The 21,687-nt window shown below is 27.3% G+C and overlaps 1 protein-coding gene, 1 long non-coding RNA gene and 1 other non-coding gene across 5 annotated transcripts in view; 1 reads left to right on the top strand and 2 right to left on the bottom strand.

Moving 5' to 3' along the window:
• LOC107449163 (EGFR adapter protein) overlaps nt 1-8,058 on the top strand; it is a 198,626-nt gene extending 190,568 nt beyond the window's left edge. For all 3 annotated transcript variants that reach the window (XM_043039495.2, XM_043039494.2, XM_071182391.1), the window contains 3 exons: nt 2,367-2,438; nt 4,343-4,514; nt 6,480-8,058. In XM_043039495.2, coding sequence (XP_042895429.1) covers nt 2,367-2,438; nt 4,343-4,514; nt 6,480-6,674 — 439 coding nt within the window. In that variant the 3' untranslated portion in view covers nt 6,675-8,058. The remainder of the gene's footprint in view (nt 1-2,366; nt 2,439-4,342; nt 4,515-6,479) is intronic.
• TRNAC-GCA (transfer RNA cysteine (anticodon GCA)) lies at nt 1,120-1,191 on the bottom strand. The gene has a single exon. It is a non-coding gene; the product is annotated as a tRNA-Cys (tRNA).
• LOC107449169 (uncharacterized) lies at nt 7,749-17,832 on the bottom strand. Its single transcript, XR_002376543.3, has 2 exons — nt 17,186-17,832; nt 7,749-11,053 (listed from the first exon to the last, which is right to left on the bottom strand). It is a non-coding gene; the product is annotated as an uncharacterized lncRNA (long non-coding RNA).
• Between the last annotated feature and the right edge of the window lie 3,855 nt (nt 17,833-21,687).

Below are 21,687 nucleotides of genomic sequence, written 5' to 3'. Positions count from 1 at the left end.
TTTTTAGCTCTGGATTAGAAGTCTATGTGACCAGGTAATCCAAAACATTGCTAGATGACTTCCTATTGTTTGGCAGTAAGCTATTGTGACCAATCAATCTAAAGAAAAACTTTCAAATTCTTATTTTTAATCAATATATATGAAATGTTCCTTCACTGGTTGGTTTACCCTATATATACATTTCATTCACTTGAAATTCAGTTCAGTTAGTTATACTTCAGGAAGATTACAGGTATTTTTTTGTCATTATTATTTATTTACGCTGCACTAGAGCTGCACAATGGGGTATTGGCGGCAAGAAGATTACAGAGAATATATTGAAGATACAAAGAAGTTCACAGGTTCGCCAGGTCACTAACTTTGGTACTTTAACCACCTAGTATGTTGATTACACCACACAAATTGTTAATCGTCGATAAAAATATTATCTTATTTTACTCACTGATTTTTCACATGCAATTGATGATTTCTTTGATGCAGAATTTTTATCAAACAAACATTTCATACTTTTTTATTATTTTGTATTAAATTAGGTCAGAATAAGTGAAAAATTTTATATTTAGCTTCTGAATAATTTATGATTATGAAATACAGCATGTAACGCCGGTGTCTTTTTCTGCGTCAAAGTAAAATCTTCCAAACACGGCTTACTTCCACACAATAATTTTTCTAATTTGCAGTTACTTAGATCTAAGAGAAACAGTTATTCAGTTATTATATTGGAATTTCGGTACAAATTAACAAATTCATTATTGATAAATTTTTTAATATGAATGGAGAAAAAAAAATTTTCAAGCGACTTTTTTTAGATTTTAGATTTTTGTACAAACATAATTCTGATAATCTAACAGATTTCAGTAGCTATTAAACTATTTTATATAATTAATAACATATCAAAATATATTTTCGCTTATAAATAGAGCTCCAGGAAAAAATATATTTATAAAAAGGACCCCCTGGAATCCTCACTTATTAACAGCAAATTAAATTTTTTAAAAAAACTAGCCAAATAATTTATTGCTATTTATTAATTACCTTTTCTCTTACTCAATTCCAAAGGTAATTAACACCGTACCAGAAGTAATTATTTACCTTATTTCCCAGTATAAAAAATAACTTAGGGGGCACCCGGGTTTGAACCGGGGACCTCTCGATCTGCAGTCGAATGCTCTACCACTGAGCTATACCCCCGTTGTGTATGCTGTTGAATAGAAATTATAAAAATGATATTACTTATAAAATTGTTTTTAAAAGATATATTATTTGCTTTCATTTAAAATTCAATTTTCAAGATTCTAGAAAAAAAGACATAATTAATTCCAGTTAAGATTTTTCACGAAATCAACTGATCCAATTAGAGTTTATAAAAACAGAAGAGTAACACAAAGATTTGTGACTCTTCATTTCCATAATTATTTTAAAATGTTAATATAATATAGTTTATAAATTTAAAAAAATAGAGAGTATTGAAATGATTTCTCTTAGTCATAAATCCTAAAAATAAAAGCTTAATCCAGAGATCAATTTTGAAAGGGAGCTTGGTGCTGCCATCTACTGACTATGTTTTAAATATTAACAGGTGCATGCCCCATCGTAAATTATTTATACGAGTAAGTAATTTCAAAATAATTTTTAAAATTTATATTCTTAATTTATAGATTAAAATAAATTAAAAACAAATTTTTTTTTTCAAAATTAATTTATGAAAAAATGTTAGATGCATTATATCACACTTTTTGTACTGAAAATAATTTTTTTTGTAGTAAATAAACTAGTTAATTCATAGAATGTCAAATATTTTTTTTTAAACGTATCTAATATGAAGTATAAAAAGTCCAAGTTAAAATGAAAATTGGTTTTAAATAATCAAGATATTATAACATGCCAGTTGAATTCTTAGTGTCTTTTAATTCCATATTTTAATTAAATTTGCAGAAACCATAATAAATTTAAACAAAAATCATTACTGAGATTTGGCATCTAAGGAAAGTACATTACATTCCAAGTTATCCTTAATGCATTGTTTTTATAAATACGAATTGATTTTACTGATAAGTAAATATAAAAGAACAAAGAAAAACAAAATACTTTTTTCAACCTTTAATTATGCTATACAAAGGGTTTTTTGATATGAAATTACTTTTTTTTTTTTTTATGAGGTTTTAAGTATTAAAAAGGAAATTTATGTTTCTTTTATTTAATAACATTTTTTTACAAATTTTTCTCTGAAATACTAGTAAATCGCTACTCTTTTAGATTTATTACAACTTATTAATCAAAGGTTATAAAATTATAAGGAATAACACTTAATGTTTTAATAGCATTTCAAATATAACAGTAGAGTTTATTTAATTTTCTTATTTTAGATCTGAAGAAGATATAATTAAAGAAAAAGAAGACCTGCGCAATATTGCATGGTTTCAAGCTGGAATACCTAGGTTAAGTATCTACAATTATAATAATTTGAATTTAAGTTTGGAAAAAAAAAGGGTACTTAAAGGAACTTTAATATATATATATATACATGCATATATTATTGCCATTCATAAATTTCATGTTTGAAGTACTTATTGATTTTAATTTTATAGCTTGTGGTCTTTGAAGGTGAAGAATAAATTCTATGTGGTTTTTTGATTATTTGCCTGGAATTTTTATATTTAATATTTTTTGCTTTTCTTAAATTTTTGCTTCAATTATTTATTGATTTTAATTTACAGCTGGTATTATCTACAGATGAAGAAATTGTAGTATGATCTGTTGATCTGAAGTTCTCTTTGCTTTCATAATTTCTTTCTAGCATTTGCCTGGAACTTTTATATTTCATATTTTTCTACCTATTATAAATTCCATGGTTAAGGTGTTAGTTGATTTCAATTTATAGCTTGTGGCCTTGAGATAAAAATGAAATTGCAATATAGTCTTTGAACCTGCAGTTTTCCTAGCTTCTTGTAAAAAAAATTCTGGCATCTGCAAGGAATTATTACATCTTTTTTTTCTTAAATTATATTGCCTTGTGCTAGAATTTGCAAATTGTACTTATATTTTTCTGACTTTCATTAATGATGACATTTCCATNGAACTTCATCTTTTAAATATATATATATACTCTACAGTGCCCACAAATTATCGCAAGGATGATGCAGCCAAGCAAAATATTCATTAAAATATACTAAAAGTTGAGTAATTTTGCTTATTATTATTATTACTTCAAAAGATTAATTTACTTCTAAAGATTCACATCAGAATATTTCAAATACTATATTAATAATCTATAATTAAAACAAAAATCATGCTTCACTTAAATTTTTAAAATTAAATATTATATGATCAGAAAAGAAAAGATAGTGAGTTTTAATGTTCTTTAGTATTAGAAATTTTCTATTAAAATATAGTTTGTTTGTTTTTTGCTAAATTTTCTAATTAGTAAACAATTAGAAAAATTTATTAAAAAATATCAAAGGATGTGTAATTTTTATTTATGAAAAAGTTTTCAGCATGTTCGCATCAGAAAACTTCACAAACAATTTCAATAATCTATAATTAAAATAAATTTAATAAAAATCATGCTTTAGTTAAATTCGAATGGGCGAAAAAGCGTTAAGTTCTTATGTTGCATAATTTTTTAAATTTTCTATTTAAGTTTTTTTGTTTTGTTTTCTATACTACTTATTTGTAAAAAAAAATATATTAATTAGTTACAGTGGCAAATTTAAAATTTAAATTTTGCAGTTTATGAACCAGAATAAATTCAATATGATACGAAATAAATAGTTGTACTCATTTAAAAATATTAGTAACATATATGTGTACATCAGGAAATCAAATCTACAATCAAAAAGATTTATCAGTAGGTTAAACTGCCTAAAAAAAGCAAATTTCCAGTCTAATACCACACTTAGAGGTTAACAAATATTCATAATGAAATTTTATGATGTTCAGGATAAAATTTATAACTTTCAAGTAATATGTGGGATATCTTAAGTAATTTCTAAAACAATATTAAATTCTATTTACTCTGTTATAACTTATATGCCATTTATTTGAAATTAGTTTTTGATATTACATTTAAAATTAAACAAAATTTTCTATTAAAAACAGTTTTAAAAATATACATGTTTTAATAACTACATGTTATATTAAAATGCATTGAGTTCAGATATTATGATCTGTCAGAGAGGACATATTAGTTTTCATTAAAATCCTTTTTCTTTTTAATTATTCAATTACACAGTCAAATTTAAGAAGTGATTTAACTATGAATTTCAAAAGATTCATACAGCTACAGTATTTTAATAATAATATCAGTTTTGTATGTTGTGCTAAATTACTTATATCATTTTAGGGAAATAGCACTTGAAGTTCTGGCTGAAAAACCAGAAGGTTCTTTTATAGTCCGCGAAAGTACCACAAAACCAGATTGCTACGCCCTTTCTCTAAGGGTCCCACCTGGAAAAAATCCAGATGGAATTGCACACTATCTCATCCTTCGTACTAATAAAGGATACAAAATAAAAGTAAGAAACAAAACTACTTCGCTGAATAGTTCTTATGTCGAAACCTTTTACATTTAAAATATATTTATAAAAAAAACATTAAACAATTTTTAATACCAATTTTTTACTTTTGTTATTTCCTTGCTTGATTAGTTTTGGAAAATAATAAATAAGCGTAAATATATAACCAAAAAAGGTAAATAATAATTTATAGTAGTAATCCCGGTAGCAAAAACTCTCCAGTAATAACATCTCCATTTTATTTTTTTAAGTGAAAAAGCTTAAAAATTTCTGTGAAATAGAAAAATCATTTTTAATTTCGAATTTCCTAAATTCATGTTTGTTTCAGTTCCTTAACCAAAATTGTTTGCCAATCAGTAGTTATATAAGTTAATGCTCTTTATTTAATGGAACTTTGAAAGGTAGCAAATTTAAAAATCAAGTCCTTAATTATAATTCTTTCCTTAGTTATAATTCTAGTAACTTTTCATTTTGTGTCCAAAATTCTAGTAACTTTTATAGGAACTTTATAACTGTATAGGAACTTCATCTTTTAAATCTCAATTATTCTATTCCATCATTCCATTCAATTTAAAGTGAATGAAAAATATTAAATTTTTAACATTTTTTTATAATTTTTATCTATTTATGGGTGCTAGTTTTACTAAACACTCGTTAGATTAAGCCTAATTTTATTTTTCATAGCAGTTTTTATCTGAAAGTGTTAGGGTTGCAGACAAATTTAAATTTATGAATATTCTGCTACCAGGGTTAAAGACTAAAAGTTAAAGACTAAAGTAGACAGGAAAGAAAAGTAATTCAACTTGCGCACATAAAAGTATATCTTATAAATAACTATGAAATCAATAAATAGTTTTCATACAATTTGAATTATCAACCCAAATCCTGGGGAGAAAATAAAGTGTGCATGTATACAATGTAATAAGAAAATTATTTTACTTTACAAAAATTCATCTATCAATAAACTAGAACACGTTACTAATATAAACTTGATTTTTCTAAACATTTAAATCTGTTTTGCAAAAATATTTTGTAATTCATTATATTTTTACAAAAACAAATCAAAATTTTTAACTTCTAAAGTCACAGGTAGTTGAACTAAACAAATGCATAAAACTGATTGACTATCATAAAATGTCTTAAATTTTGACTATGTTTACTTTCAAATTAAATTTTAACATTAACTTATTTTTGTCACTTCATTACTTTTTTATTTTGTTACTTCATTAATTTTTCTTTTGTTTAACTCTTGAAAAAAAATTTTAAAAGAAAATTGCCTAATTCAGAACTTTTCACAGCTTTAATAGATGATAACCATTATTTATTTTTCTGAATTCTGCATAATTTACTATAAATAGTTAAGAAAAAACGTCAGAAATTAAAAAAAGTTTTTTAAAAAATCTCATCACAAATTAAAACAAGAACCTGCAACACTAAATTATACCTCAAAAATCTGAATTGAGTGCATTTTTTGCATGCATGTGCAAGCCAACTGTAAATTAATAAAAGTATACTGGTGCTGAATACTATTGTGCTAAGAAATCAGATAATTCATATTAACACAAAATTTCAAAATTTGTTACTAAGTTTGTCAACAGATGACTGCTTTCTAGGGAAAGCTATCAAACTTCTTTTTCCAAATAGTCATCATTTGAAACAACAATCTGACACAGTTTGAAGACAAAACCAATGTATACCTTCAAGTGATTCATGTTCGCATGCAGTAAAATATTGTGTTACAGTGATTCACATTCTGAAGCGCCACCTGCTAACAAGTCCTTAAACTTATTTCAGAAATTCAGTAAAATTAAAACTGGCTGCTTAAGCAAGCAGAACACTGTAACCTTACATTTCCTGCAATTGATTTTCCAAATTTGTCATTTTTGAGACACCCAGTATAAAGTAAATATTTCAAAAATTGTAGAATAAATTACGTAAATCAATACATCCTTTTGCTTTTTGCAGGGTTTTACGAAGGAATTTTCTAGTCTCAACGCACTTATAACCCACCATTCTGTGATGCCTGAAATGTTACCGTGTCCTCTTTCTCTATCTCAGAACTCAACCAGAGATGCAGAACAAGAATTTGAAGACATAGAACAAAAGACTTGTGACATTTTCTCAGATATTCACTGGATTATGACTGATCTAGGAACTTAAGAGAATGAAGCCCGACAGTCGAAGAGAAAAGCTTTACTTGAATATTTCATAATAAACATAAGTCTACCAAAAAAATTCTGTAAAAATATAATATAGAAAACTTATCGATTTAAATTAGAACTACTGTGCTTTACATTTAAAGTGGTTCATACTTAAAGAGCTTTATATTAGTAACAAAAGCTTTTACGTGAACTCACAGATTTAAGAGTAAATTAATGAAATGACAAAAATTTTGTGTTTAAAAAAAATACAAATGTTTTACACATATGTCAAGGAAAATATGTATGATTCAAATTTAGAGTATATTATATTAATTCAATGGACAAGTAACATAATCATTAAATTAAAATTCTAATCACCAACAAGCAAAAAATTATTTAAAAATCAATTTATGTCCCTGTTGAGATGAATAACTGGAAAAATTTCAGCTATTATGTGCATGTGTCAGGAAATATGTGATAACTTTAGCTGTAGTGTTTTCCTGAGAACTTTAACATAATGTTTAAACAAAGAAAGTAGTGAAAGCGTGATTGTTTTAATTAATTATGAAAGTTCTTGAAGATGTAGAGAATAGTTTTAAACTACTAAAATAAACATTAAAAAATAATAACATATAATTTGAAAGTAGATAAATTATATCAATTTAATAATTTTTTTAAAAAATTTACACTGCTATCACTGCATTATAAACAGAAGTTTCAAGTCTCAATTTAAATAGGACATCAAATAAATTACTATTTTAACTTAGTAAATAATTGCCTAGAAAATTAAGCTAATACTAATTAAGTCCTATATAAAAAAATCTTATTCCTTACTTTAAATTTTTTAAAAAAACTAAGCATTTAATTAAGTTGAAAAGAAAATACTTGCACTTTGAATAAAAAAATTATGCAGCTGTTTTTAATTGGAAAAAAAAGTTTCTAAAAATTTGGATGTGTTTGATCTATAAAAATATTTTCTGATTTTCCATGATGTCTTTTTATCTGACTAGTTTTCAACATGATTATAATTTTAACCATTTGCCACAAAATGAAGATTTTAGGTGTATTAATTTTAAATAAGAACAAAATCAAGTTAAAAAAAAAAGTTTATTGAAAAAAAAGAGAGAAGAATAAGACTTCTAGTCAAAAATGAAACAAGCATGTACAAAGATTGAAATGTATTCCTTGTAACAAAAAAAGAGATAAAATGTACATAATGATCTAAATTAATATAATATATATTGCATCTTCCATGTGATTTTTTGAAAGTTCCATTGAAAAAAGAATACACCGATGAGTTGAAGTATTCTTTTTCTGAAGTTAATATTATGAACAACTTTCAACTTCTTTTTAATAAAGTACTTTAAAAACATGCCTTATTTATTGAACTTTTTTTTTAAAAATACACAAACAGAAAAAAAAAATTAAAATTTCAAAATACAACTCAACAAATGTATTACTTGATACACTTATAAAACAATTTATAAATACTTACATTTTGGAAAATGAAATAAGACAAAAATTCCATGTAATAGTATATGCCTTTAATTCAAAATAAAAATTATGCAAATTAACTTCTAACAGAAATTAAAGATTTCAAGTGATCTCCAAATCACTAACTACTGAAACTTTAAATGGCCTAAAAAATTTCTACGAAAGTTATTTAAAAGCAAAAGACAGAGTTATTGAGATTATTTACATCAAAATACCTAAGAATTGACAATAATTTGTCATAATTTTAATATCATTTAACTGTAAATATATACCCAAAACAATCAAATATGTAAAAAACTAACAATCTTTTTTTAATTAGTACGTAATTATTATGTTAGAGTCAAAATTATCAGCTTAACAGATTAAAGTATTAACGTTTACCTGCCTTCAAAAATAGAAAGAATTATAACAGTAATATATACATTAGATTGAGTTAAACATTAACAGACACTAAAATGACTAACAAAAGGTTCATCAAGTGCAAGACATTTTAGTAAAATACAATCACAAAAAGGGACAAAATAGACAACATGAAAACAATTATACCCAAATAAAATCTTTTAAGTTTTCAAAATTGTTTCCAAACAAAAGGAAATGAAGTTTTGAAAAGTTTAAGTGGGATATTTGGACAGGGATCTCTATTCATTTGTACTTATATGTGAGATATTATACTGCAAGGCTCTGGAAATTGCAGAAACACACAAATTGTGACAATCACAAAAATAAAATTCACTAGCTATGAAAACACATTTCACAATAAGATAAACTGAAATAATTATTTACATAAAAATATTCAAGGCACACATTCAATTCTTTTTATTTTTGAAGATAGCATAAACTAACTAATACAAAAAATTTAAACTTGATGAATATTAACATTTTTCAAGAGAATGTAAATTACTGGTTTCAACATTTTGATCATATTCAGTTCGCTGGGAACAAGCGAAAAGTCGTCAAAATATGTAGACCTTCGCCAACTTCTTATTATTATTTTTTATTTCATTTATTTTTTTAAATCCGTAAAATTTAAATAAAATTTTAAAAAGTAAGACAAATTTAAAAATTAGGTGACTTTTATTAAATCTTGCTAACTAACACAATCAACATTTCTTTTGTGCATGACACAAACCAAATCTCTTTTAAAACATATCCCTCATACATTAAAAAAATTCATTTTTACAATGCTTTACTATTTCTACAGTTAGTACTTAATAAAAATTGTAAAATTTTGAAGATTTCGACTATGAGATATACAAAACAATATTTGACGTAACTATTTTATGTTTAAAAGAAGAAAAATTTTAATAAGTAGATTGCTGCTTATTAGGCAGGAGAAATGGTAAGATATTGAATAATTCTGCAAAGGTTGAATCGAAAAATAACAAAACAAATTTGTTTAACAACATAAATTTAGATAAATAAACCTTGAAATAAATAAATGAAAAACACTTATAAATAATAAATAAAACAATATAACTAAAAACCAAGTTGATTTTAATAAAAAAAATTACAAAAAAAAAAATTCTTTTTGTGTTTGTTAACTTGAAAATGTAAAAAATAAATTTGTATGAAATTAAGTTTTAAAACTAATAATTTCGATTTTCTTTATCAGGCAGAAAAATTATAGCATAGATATGTTATTAAAGAAACCCAAAAATTTATTATATACTTAGTAGAAACAATGTAAAAATAACTATATCTTAGCTAAAGTACCAACGTATGACGGTAGAATCAAGATGTATCTTCATTTAAATTATAAATTTAGAATTTTGCAAAGAGGTTGATAAAAGTTAATAAAAATAAGATAGATTGTTAAACAATCTATTTACTGATAAAGACAATGCTTATGAAAAATATGTTTTTCCTAACAACATTTTATTCCTCACATATTCAACTTAACACGTCACATCACAGCAGCTTAAAACAATTGTTTCATCAAAATTTGTATTTTTTATACAAGGTACGAGATGAAAGAAAAGTCCTATAAATAAAAACTTTGAGAATAATATATCACAAAATATTTGAATAGCTAAACAAAATTTTGTAAAAATATTCCACTTCCACAGCTAGTAATGACTATATTTTTTAATTTCATCATTAAAACACATGAAGGGAAAAAAATGACAGAGCGTAAATGAGACATGTTTTGCTTACAGACTGAGAAATTTAAGATAGTAATCTTATTTTGTTGTCACATTTATTGAGAAGTTGTATTGAAAAGTACATCAGTTCTTATAAGATAATTTTAAAATTAGTTTTTACATTTACTGACTTTCACATTTTTTTACTGCTTTGTTGTAAGTCGTAATTCATAGAATAAAATATTAGCACATTGAAAGTAGATTACCTACATCTACTAGCATGCATAAAAGATAAATAACACACAGAGGTAAAGCTAATTTTTTAATAATATATTTAGTTTCTACCTATCATGCATCAAGTCAAGTAAGCAAACCATGGTCCCAGAAATTAAAACTAAGTATTTAGAGAAAAAAAATTGAAAATACAAATAAAATAATATTCCTGGATTATACAATAACTTTGAACTTATATAACATTAAGCACAACCACCTTATAGCAGAAGTACATTCTAAACTTAGTGTAGAAGTTAAAAAAGAAAAAAATAGAAGTTTAATCTTCCTTTTCAGCTAGAGGAACCACTTTCTCTTCTTTGAATGCAGTGTACACAAAAAATCCTAATATAATATGCACAACAACAACACTGACAGTTGTAGCATAAATATAACTGCGAGAGTTAGCAACATCCAGAAATCTTTCAACCGAATATTGAGTCAGAAAAAAGGACATAATTGGTAAAGTCACCATCAAAATGCTGTAAAATAAAAGCAGCATCATAGGATTCCTCAACTTGGCTGCCATTTTAGCTTTTCAGAAAATATAAACCTAAAAAGTAAAAATAAAAACAGGTATTAAAAAAAGTTTTTTTATGAATTAGAAAAAAAATGCTATCTTAAAATAAGATAGAAAGAAATCTAAAAAAAGTTATATGAATTGCGATTTTTAAAATTTTAAATGGATTAAACATTTAAAAAAGGAAATGAAAAATTAGATCTTAAATGTTAAAAATAATAAATTTAAATTAATTAAAAAAATATAAAAAATTACTTATATAAGAGTAGGATGATTTTGTCTGATGCCAAAGTGTTATTATTTACATTCTCGTGAAATCGGGATGAAATAATGCACATGAAATAGATTTCAGGAATTTTCAGACTTTTTTTTAAAACAAAATAAAATTTAAAAAATTGGATTAATATGATTTAAAATGGACCTTTTTTTTTTTTACTTGAATTGGAATCTTTTTTAAATGCTTTAAAAATTTTAATGAACGATTAGTTAAATTTTATAAACATAATATTTATAAAAAATTTTAAAAAAGTATATCACAAATGCATGTAAATGTACAATTCAAAATTATTGAACATAGAACAGAAGTATATAATTATAAACCACTAAAAAACAAGCTATAACAAACATATCACAAGAAGATTCCTGTTACTTCCCTTCCATAAGAAGAAAATTGAAAAAGCTGCAAGTGGGTAATCATATCAACAAAAAAAGAAATGTAAAATACTTGATCGTGCTGCTCATGTCAAAAATATACAATTGTGAGAGTTAATATGAAACATTAAATTTCAGTCAAGAGTTTATTGAATTTTCAGAATCATCGAGAGTAAGGATAAAAACAGGTCTTAGGCAGGGGAAGAGGGCACAATATTGATTTAATTATTATTAGAGAGAAAGAGAGCAATCATCCAATTGACACAAAATCAAAGTGGTCCGCAATAAAAGTTGGGGAAAATCATGCAAAATAAATATGTAATATGTTTCGTCTTAGGGAATAAGGGAACCCTGATTAATTACAATTGGTCTATTAAATAGGTCCAGGGAAAAGTCTTTCTCACAGTTCAATTAAAGGGGGAAAATGTTAAAGCAAAACTTGAACCCAAATTATAAAGAAAAAAAACATTTTTAGCAGATCATAATAGAGATATAATTTATGAGTCAAACAGAATGATGTCTTGTTACAGATATGTCATAGCTTACTTTTCAGTTTTCAAGCAGTTAACATGCTATAGCACATTACAACAATATCCCTGATAATAACAAATGGTGCAGATGTAAGATACTTAAAATTTTGCTAAAATTAAAAAATGGGACAAAACCAAATTTATTTAGATCTATGATTTAATCTGCAATAATGTTTAGAGTTCGATCTAAAATGTACGAAATGAGATTGATATCAGATGAATAAGTTCTTACTTCTTTTACAAAACTATAGTTTTTAATTAGGCAATGAATCACAAGAAGAAAAAAAAACATTTACCATTTGAAAGAAAGAAAAATTACTTTTTAGTTTTATTACTGAGAAACATTTTAGTAATAACTCTTAAAATTTACAGTATATTGCCAAACTGATTTTTAAAATAACATTCATTCTTAGGACATATGTTTTTATAAAACAGCTAGTTTTATATACTAGCAAATCTATACTAAGGAACAAAAAGAATACTAAGTTAAACTTAAAAAACATAATAAACTAATTACTACATTAAATAGAAACTAAATTAATTATCACATTTATATTTTAATTTCTCTATTTACTTTTAAAACTTCGATTTAACATGAGTAACATTTTTATTTATTTATTCACAGAAAGGACTTAAAATATTGACATACTCTTGCTTGATTAATACAACTCAAAATTAAAGTAATATTTCGCAGTTTATAAAATTTTTGTGACTTTCAGTATTTCCTCGAATTTTAAGTATAAATTCAAATGCATTTCAAATTCATGCTTAGCAGACAAATATTATTGTTACCTAAGTCATGTTACCTAGTGAAAATATTATGTTACTTAGTGTTATGAAGTGAAAATGTACCCTCAATTTCAATTCAGTGCTGACCTAAAATAAAACATGATCATGAACTAGCTTAAAATTGCATATGTTCTAGGCCCTCTTTTTTTATTTGATAAAATCACTAACAAAACATTTAAATCTGCTGATTGATCTCAGTAAACGTCTGGATATACTTATAAAAGTTTTTATAACTTTCAGTATTATTTCGAGAGTCAAAAATAAATTTTAATTTACACTTAAGGCTCGTTTAGTTATGTGGCTAACTAAGAAAGTTACCTCTAGTCATTGCTGAATCAACATAAAAATGAGCTGCTTTAAATTGCTCATCTATATTCTAGATTCATTTTTTTAATTTGATCAAATGATTAAGAAAATGGATACCAACTTCAGTTGAACTCACTAAAAAACCAGGTCATATAATTTATTCTTTAGGGTGACCTGGGGTAATTCCTGATCAAAAAACACAAACATCTATTTTGTGAAAAAAACTATTCGAAATAGAATTTTAATATTTCCTGGAAGTTTGAGGCTAAATGAGATGAGTCCTATGACACCTTCTATTGTTTGAAAATCTAATTAGAATTTAAAAGATTTTAAATTTTTTGTGATCAGGAATTACCTCTGGTCTTGATCATTTCTGGGGTAATTCCTGATCACTTCTGGGGTAATTACTGATCAACAGTTTTTATTGTTAAGGGGCTGTTAAAAATAATTATATAATGGTAATTAACAAATAAGACATCAAGATCAAACAAATAAACCAAAAAGATATGTTTAAGCAGCTAATAAAACAATTTATTTAGAAGCAAGAAGAACGATTAACACTTTAAATTTTCAAAAATCTTTGCATCGTGCCATACATTTTAGGCAATCAGTCAACTCATTCTCATGTTCTTCTGAAATATAAGAGAGTTCCCACATGAGTTACTTTTGCTGCATTTTTTAACTTCATTAAGGGAAAGTGTAAAGTTAAGTAAGGTATGTCAACAGCTCTGGCAGCAGCTCTCACACTGAAATTTTCATTTTCAATCATTAAAAGAAATTCACTAATTTTGTTTTCTAGAAGCTTAGTATCCTTTTTAGGCTTATAATTTCTCACCATATTTATACTAGGCTAATTTATAAACTTAAAAATTATTCTAACAATGTACACACATAAAATTAAGATAGAAGCAAGGTAAGACAAACCAGAAATGGTGCAAATCAGAATACAGTCTTGTATACAGTTAAAAACAAATTTTGTGATGACAGTTAAAATATATTTTATAGTTGTTCCACTTAATAAATATGAACTGTTATTTAAGAAAAGACAATTAGCTATTTATTAGCTATTTTATATACTATTTATAAGAAGAAATGACAATGATCAGGAATTACCCCAGTGATCAATAATTACCCCATCTGTAGGGGGCAACATTTGATATAGTTTCCTATAATCAATTATAATGTTTACAGTAGATGTGAAACAATTAAACAAAAGCTTACACTATTTTTATATCAAAGAAAAAGAAAGTAACTCAAAATATTTATTATTAAGAGAAGGAGGGGGATCTTTGCAGAAATGTGCACATTTTGAAACTCATCTTTGAAATGGAAAATACAGAAAGCAGTTTAAAAGATACTTATTTGGTTAGATTAAACAAAAAATTATTATTAAGTAAATGTAGTTATACTTTAGTAAAGTGTACATGCATTCTTGTCCATGTCTCAAATTTAAAAAAAAAATTTATTTTTAAAATAAAACTTAGGTGATCATTATTTACCCTAGAAATAGAGTGATTGTGAATTACCCCGGGTCACCCTAGTTCAATTTTACTTTTGGATTGCTTTCTAACCTTGCTGTGGCTGTTGTATTCATGTGACTGCATGAAGGCTAATGAGGGAGATATTATCATTAACACCTAATGATTTAAATTATACCAACACATTAACAAATACTGCATACTTTTTTTTTTATTATCTCCAAAGCAGCAGGCGATATAGACATTATCCTAAAGCCGTACACAGATCAAAAGAAAAGAAAAATACAAATACAGAAAGATATGAAATATACAAAATACAAAAACAAAACACAAAATTAAATCAAGAACTTAATTAGATATTGCATACTATAATTATTAAAATATAATTTAATATCATACTACACTAAATTACATTGCTTGCAGAACACAATATTGTGTCAACTATTTCAAAATTATAGAGAGGATGCAAAGAGTTTGGTTAGGATATGTCTCCTGTTGAATCAAAAAGTATAAAAAATAAAAGTTATCAAAAAGAAGCATACTATGAAAAATTCAAGTCATATGGCTGAAACATTTTTAACTTGGCTAACACACCATTGTCGCAAAATGAGTCTTAAACATAGCCGCTAAAGAATATATAGAAAAACAGTCACAGTTAAGCTTACTTACACTAAGTTTTGATTAGACAAGAATCCGTATCTAATGAAAAAATCAGAAAATCTTGTTTACTGATAATTCCAATATTGGGCACAAAGTTAAGTTTACATCAGCATGGCTTCCCATTAACAAGCAAACTTCAGTTTTTGGGAGCAATATTTTTGTATTCATCAAATTTATATGCAATTTTACCCCTCAATCTCACCTAATCCGTTGTTGGAGAAACTTATTTAAAATTCTCAACACAACTTAAAGTTAGTGTGATAGCTATGAAAATAGCTAACACTTTAACTTTTTTCTGGCCACATTTTAAGCTAAGAACAATAACACAATGAAGAGACAATAGGCAGTTCAGAGTATATTAACTAATCTTGTTTGAACTGCTTAGAAAATAATGAAGCATTTATTACACTTATAATTTAGTAATCTATATATATTCTTATGAGGTACCATAAACTGGGGTAGTTCTTCATCAATTGGTAACACTACAGTTATTCATTTTGTTAGGCTGTCTTCAGTAATAATTTAAGTAGCGCTAAAAAATCAGATATACATAAACTATTTACTTAGATTAATTTTTTTAAGTTGCCTAAAGTAATATTTTAAGTAGTGGTAAATGGTTATATATTAATTATTTGTTTAGATTTATTTTTGATCTTTCCTAAAATCAGTGTAGCAATTTTAAATATAAACGGTGCTATGGAGCCACACATTGTCATATCAATTATTGGTGACGGAGCTTGCCTTGTTTGAGCAATAGCAAATATATTATACATTAATCAAGTTCAAACTCAAGAGGTGAGTGAGGAGGGGAGATTTCCTTATCATGATCAGCGGTAGAAAAATTGCTAAGTCTCTGAAACTTCTGGTCAGTGGCCCGTGAGAAACTTAAAAAAAAACATCACAGAAAATTACCAACTTGAAAGGTATAACTCGTAATCATCCCCGAGGCAAACATCTAAATTTTCTTTTCTTAATTTAAGAGTTAAAAACCTATTTGGCACCTTGGCAATTTTAGTTTAAGCAACAGATCATGATATGGAAATATCCCCAGTGAGGATGTAATAACACACGTAATAGGAACATTGGGAGCTTTCTAGCGTATCTCACAGCATAGTTGGAAATAATTTTGATACTTTTGCAACCTACTATGCAGAATTGTCCCGAACTCATACTTACAATGGTTCGTGTGATTTAATGGTTGCAGAACAGATTTTAAATTACTAAAATTCAATACTTAAGGAACTTTGGAAAATCAAAGACATCTCTAGAATAAATAGTCGTACTATAATAACAATAAACATAAATAGTACCACATCTCCGTATTACCAGAAGAAAAAGAAAAAAAACATTAAAAACTTATTAACCTCTGAAGAAAACCTGTATAATAATTAGTTAGGAACATCTGGTATGCAGTAAGAAACATCTGCTAAAAAATAGATTCTAATACAATTATAACTTTATATTTATGAATCGTAAAATTTTTAAAGCACGTTCAACAATTAAGACAGGTCACACAAATAATTTTACACGTTGTAAATTCACGAAAAAAACAAGAAAACATTAAAAGTAATATATGATCAGTTTTAAATATTTGAATTAATGAAACTTCAATAGTCAAATAACATAGATAAAAAATTTAAAGCTGTCAAGAGATTATTATTACACAAAAACTCTAGAAGCTTTAGAAGAAAGAAAACAGATAAACGATTACGTTATAAATAACGCGTATGAAAATGTTACAGGATTATTACCTTGAAGTAATTAAAGTCACTGCATTTTAATTTCAAACAAGCAAAGAAACAAATATTAATGAAAGTTTCGATTCTTTACTCACTCCCATTCCATTTTGTTACAAAACAAGGTGTATTCATTTCAGTTCATGTCAATCTGTATTATGAGAATAGAGAGTTTGGTTACCGATTGCAAGCCACGTGATATCTGTATTCGCTTTTTAACAAACGAATCATCTCAATCGCACTACACATGATTCACATATGCACTATTTATAAACAGTGCTGTATTTTTATTAAAATATTTCCAGTTACCCACGTTAATAATGTGTTCGGAAAGATGGACTGTTCTCCTTTTCTATATTCTTTAATTTAACCCTCCAAGCGTTGAGCCTTTGGGTAAAATTGTACGGAAATATTTCAGCTGCTCACTACTCTCCCATTAAATAATAAGAGGGAAACATATTTTTTTGATACGGAAAAACTTGAAACTATGCAGTTAAAAATTTGGAAAATTTTAATTTCTTTACTAAAGAGAAGCAATAACGCTTTTATTATCAGTGGTTAGTAAAGGAGGGGGAGATAGGAAGGCAGAACTTTCAGTCAATGAGAAAATTCAGCTTATTTTATTATTTATTATTTCTTCCCATTTTAAAGGTAGTCTCTGCAATTCTTTTACTCTCTCTCTCCCTCTCTCTCTCTCTCTCCCTCTCTCTCTCCCTCTCTCTCTCTCCCTCTCACTCTCTTTCTCTCACTCTCTTTCCCTTTCTCTCTCTCACTTTCTCTCTCTCTCTCACTTTCTCGCTCTCTCTCACTTTCTCGCTCTCACTTTCTCACTCTCACTTTCTCTCTCTCACTTTCTCTCTCTCTCACTTTCTCTCTCTCACGTACAAGGGACCTTTCAAACTGCATGCGATAACGTTAGATGCGCGTGAGAATGTTAGACAAACTGCCAGCGTATGCTTAAATCGCATCTACGTGAGATCACACGTAGAGAGAATACTTCCTAAGATTGTTCAGAGGCACTTTTCACACGCGTCTACCCAGGGCTGGTCCCGCAGTGGACTGATCGTTAAGACACGGTACCCAGCAGATCACCGAAGTCAAGCATCACTGGCTACGGTCAGTGTGCGGGTGGGTGACCACTTGGATCAGTCTGCGTAGGGACCGAGGGTGTGCGGTATTGGTCCTCGTTAAACTGTGCTACCGTAAAGTGCTCGACTTCGCGCGCAGGTCGTCGGGCTACCGAAGCGGGGGTGCCATCCCCTCCGCAGAGGATCAAAATTGTGATGGCATGTCTTCGGATCATCCTCCGGGATGTTTCCCAGACCGTCGCCAATAGCCCATTGTGCAGCTCTAGTGCGACGCAAATTAACAACAATAACAATAACAAACTACCCAGGGCTGGGATGATAAAGACGATAAATACTTTGAAGTCGAAGATGTATAGAGAATTGAAGGGCTGCCAGATAGCCAGACCTGAATCCCATCGAGCAGGGCAGAAATTTTCTAAGAAAACATACAACTCATCACCCCCTTCCAAAAATCTGCCATAATGAAGGAGTGTAATTTTGTTTCAAGACTTAAGATTATTCCCAAGACATTTGTCAACCTTATGAACAGCATCAAAGAACGGTGGGAAATTTATTTTCTCATCAGAAGAGTTCATACCCGAAATTTAACCCTCCACAAAAACCATTTTGCTACACCATTTTTGTACCGTCTTTCTAAAGTGCCCTTTAACTTATAAAATTGAGTTTTTGTCATTAATTTTTTTGTCAACCTCGTTTCTGTCATACTTAGATACATTTTATTTCAAATTTTCATTTGATTCTTTTTTCTATTTTTGGACTATCCATAAAAATGAGTTAGTTCCTCAAATTTTGGACATGAGTATATATTAAAACAAGTAATTAGAAAACACTCTGGACAATCAATCAAGTTGATTACCATAATTTTGTTTCAAATTGAATCTAGTTTTATTTCAAATTCAATCTAGTTTTTTACCAAATTCAGCATAAAGCTCAGTATACTCTTAAGGGCGCCGGGAGCTTATTTCTTTGGAAGGGGGAAATACCCATTTTGCAGTATGAAATTCGTAATTTGACCAAATCATAAATAAGTTTCTGCTATTATCCTTAAACATATAATACTAAATCTACTCTAAAGAAGCATTAGTAAAATAGATTCAATATAACCAAAATCAAATTGTTATATGTTGTCAATAGAACTTATAACAATTTCTCTCACTAAATATTCGAAAAACGAACACTGTGAGATTTAATTCAGTAAACGTGGCCACATAGTGAACATATATTTATTGAAAAATCTCTTGAAATACATTTAATTATCAAATTCGAATAAATGAAGTAAAAAGCAGTAATCTTAAAGTAAGATGTAATTCCTTTGCTTCAAGAAAAGAAAATTAAATTATATTGTAGCTAATATTTTTACAACAGAATATTAATAATGTAACGATTTTATTCTTAATTATTCTAGTTAATAAATAAAACAATTAATGAATATATATATAAAATGAAGAGCTGAATTAGTTCACAGCTAAGATGAAGACGGCAACTTTTCACTACACAAATTATTTGGTGATCGGTAAATCTCGACGAATATCGAATAGAAATCGAATATGCTGGAAATCGAGCACCCTTCCTTAAAATAATCCCGAATTATTTATTTTAAATGAAAGGAAAATATGTGAATCGTATTGTCTAAACGATATAAAAAAAAATTGCAATTTTTGTTAAACGTGCAGAATTATATGAAAACACCAAAACTTGTAAAATTAAATTACTCCAAAACTAATTTAAAAAAATGTTAATAGTTTTTTCTCTCTTCTAATCTTTTGTTATTAGAGTATAAGGCAGCAAAAATTTATAAATTTAATGCGTTTAGTTTTAATTCTAAAAGCCGTCAACAATAACTATTTAATTATTTTAAATCTTACTCGAAATTTAAGCAAAGTGTGACGAGTTACGTACTTATAGACATTAAAGTACATAACCGTAAAAAAAATTCAAAATATATATGTAAAATGATGCAGTCGGACCGAGCAGGGAAACAGACACAGGATTTTAATGAAATCAGATGTATTTTATTTAGATCATGTTCTTATGTAAGACCAGCGAAAAGTGATGTTAACTCCATTCAGGATCAGTCTTTCTGGTAGGGAAAATCTTGCAAAAATCCGAAAATGTCTCTATTTAGGGAAATCTTATATAAGATATTATATTAAGATATTACTATTGGTTAATGAGCTTGCTCGAGTGATTCCCACGGCTTAAAAGGGAAAAAAGATCTTTATTTAAATTTATGCATAGTTGGGCCAAAAATAGATTTAGAAACAGGATGTAGCTTTTAAAAGTGTGAGAAAGTATTTCGATTTGAATAATTAATTAGTAATAAAGTAGGAGTTGTTTTATAGCAAAGAAACTAACATAAAAAGATTAATAAAAGCTTTTTATGTTACATATATATATTAATCACGTGCCAATAGGTTTCACTTAACTAAATTACGCAACGAAGAAAAATTAAGTCAAGTTTGTTGCAAAATAACAGCATCAATAACAATATTTTGGGACCAGAATGTTTACTTACGTTTGGATATATGAATCTAGAAGTATGGAAGTCCCATATTGTTGTATCTAATAGCTTTTGTATCATGACAGAGAGAAGCATGTTCGACGAGAATTTTTTTAAATGCTAGTGATGCTGGCAGCAACTATATTTTTTTTAATATAGAAAGATAACCAAAAAAAAATAATAATAATAGTAATACTTCGTCAGGTAAAATTTAACTTATCTATTCTTTTAGTAGCAAATTTTTTTAGGTATTTGAAAGTTGAGATAATCCAATAATCTGCAGTATGTTTTTAAATAGATTTTTTTTCAACTTCGTGCAACATTCATCAATGCTATTAACCTAACTGCATTAACATGTTCACTGTAAAAAAAAAATTCATTAAAATAAAAGCAAATGAGTTTGAAAAGGTGAGCTTATTGACATATTATCTCTTAATTTCTAATGAAACTGGCTCTTTTGAATTAAGTAGAAAAATCTGGCGCGTAATTGAAAAATTTGCTTTTCAATGACAAGAAGAGAAGTAGATATGTTGAGGAAGAATGGTGAATGGTGAAATGTATATCTTCAATGTTACGTCTGCATATTTTTTTCACCGCTATTTAAAAAAAGTAAATAAGGATATAATATTGACTAATTTTATTTGGAGAGAATGAAATTTTCTGAAACTGGAGAATGACCAGACAAAATTTGCCGAATAGTAGAAATGTTTGGAAGTCCCGTCCATCCCGTCCCCCCTATATACTCTCTCTCTCTCTCTCTCTCTCTCTCTCTCTCTCTCTCTCTCTCTCTCTCTCTCTCTCTCTCTCTCTCTCTCTCTCTCTCTCTCTCTCTCTCTCTCTCTCTCTCTCTCTCTCTCTCTCTCTCTCTCTCTCTCTCTCTCTCTCTCTCTCTCTCTCTCTCTCTCTCTCTCTCTCTCTCTCTCTCTCTC

The sequence above is a fragment of the Parasteatoda tepidariorum genome, chromosome 1 (assembly GCF_043381705.1).
Source record: "Parasteatoda tepidariorum isolate YZ-2023 chromosome 1, CAS_Ptep_4.0, whole genome shotgun sequence".
Classification (NCBI taxonomy): domain Eukaryota; kingdom Metazoa; phylum Arthropoda; class Arachnida; order Araneae; family Theridiidae; genus Parasteatoda; species Parasteatoda tepidariorum.
This window is presented reverse-complemented; position numbering and strand designations above follow the sequence as displayed.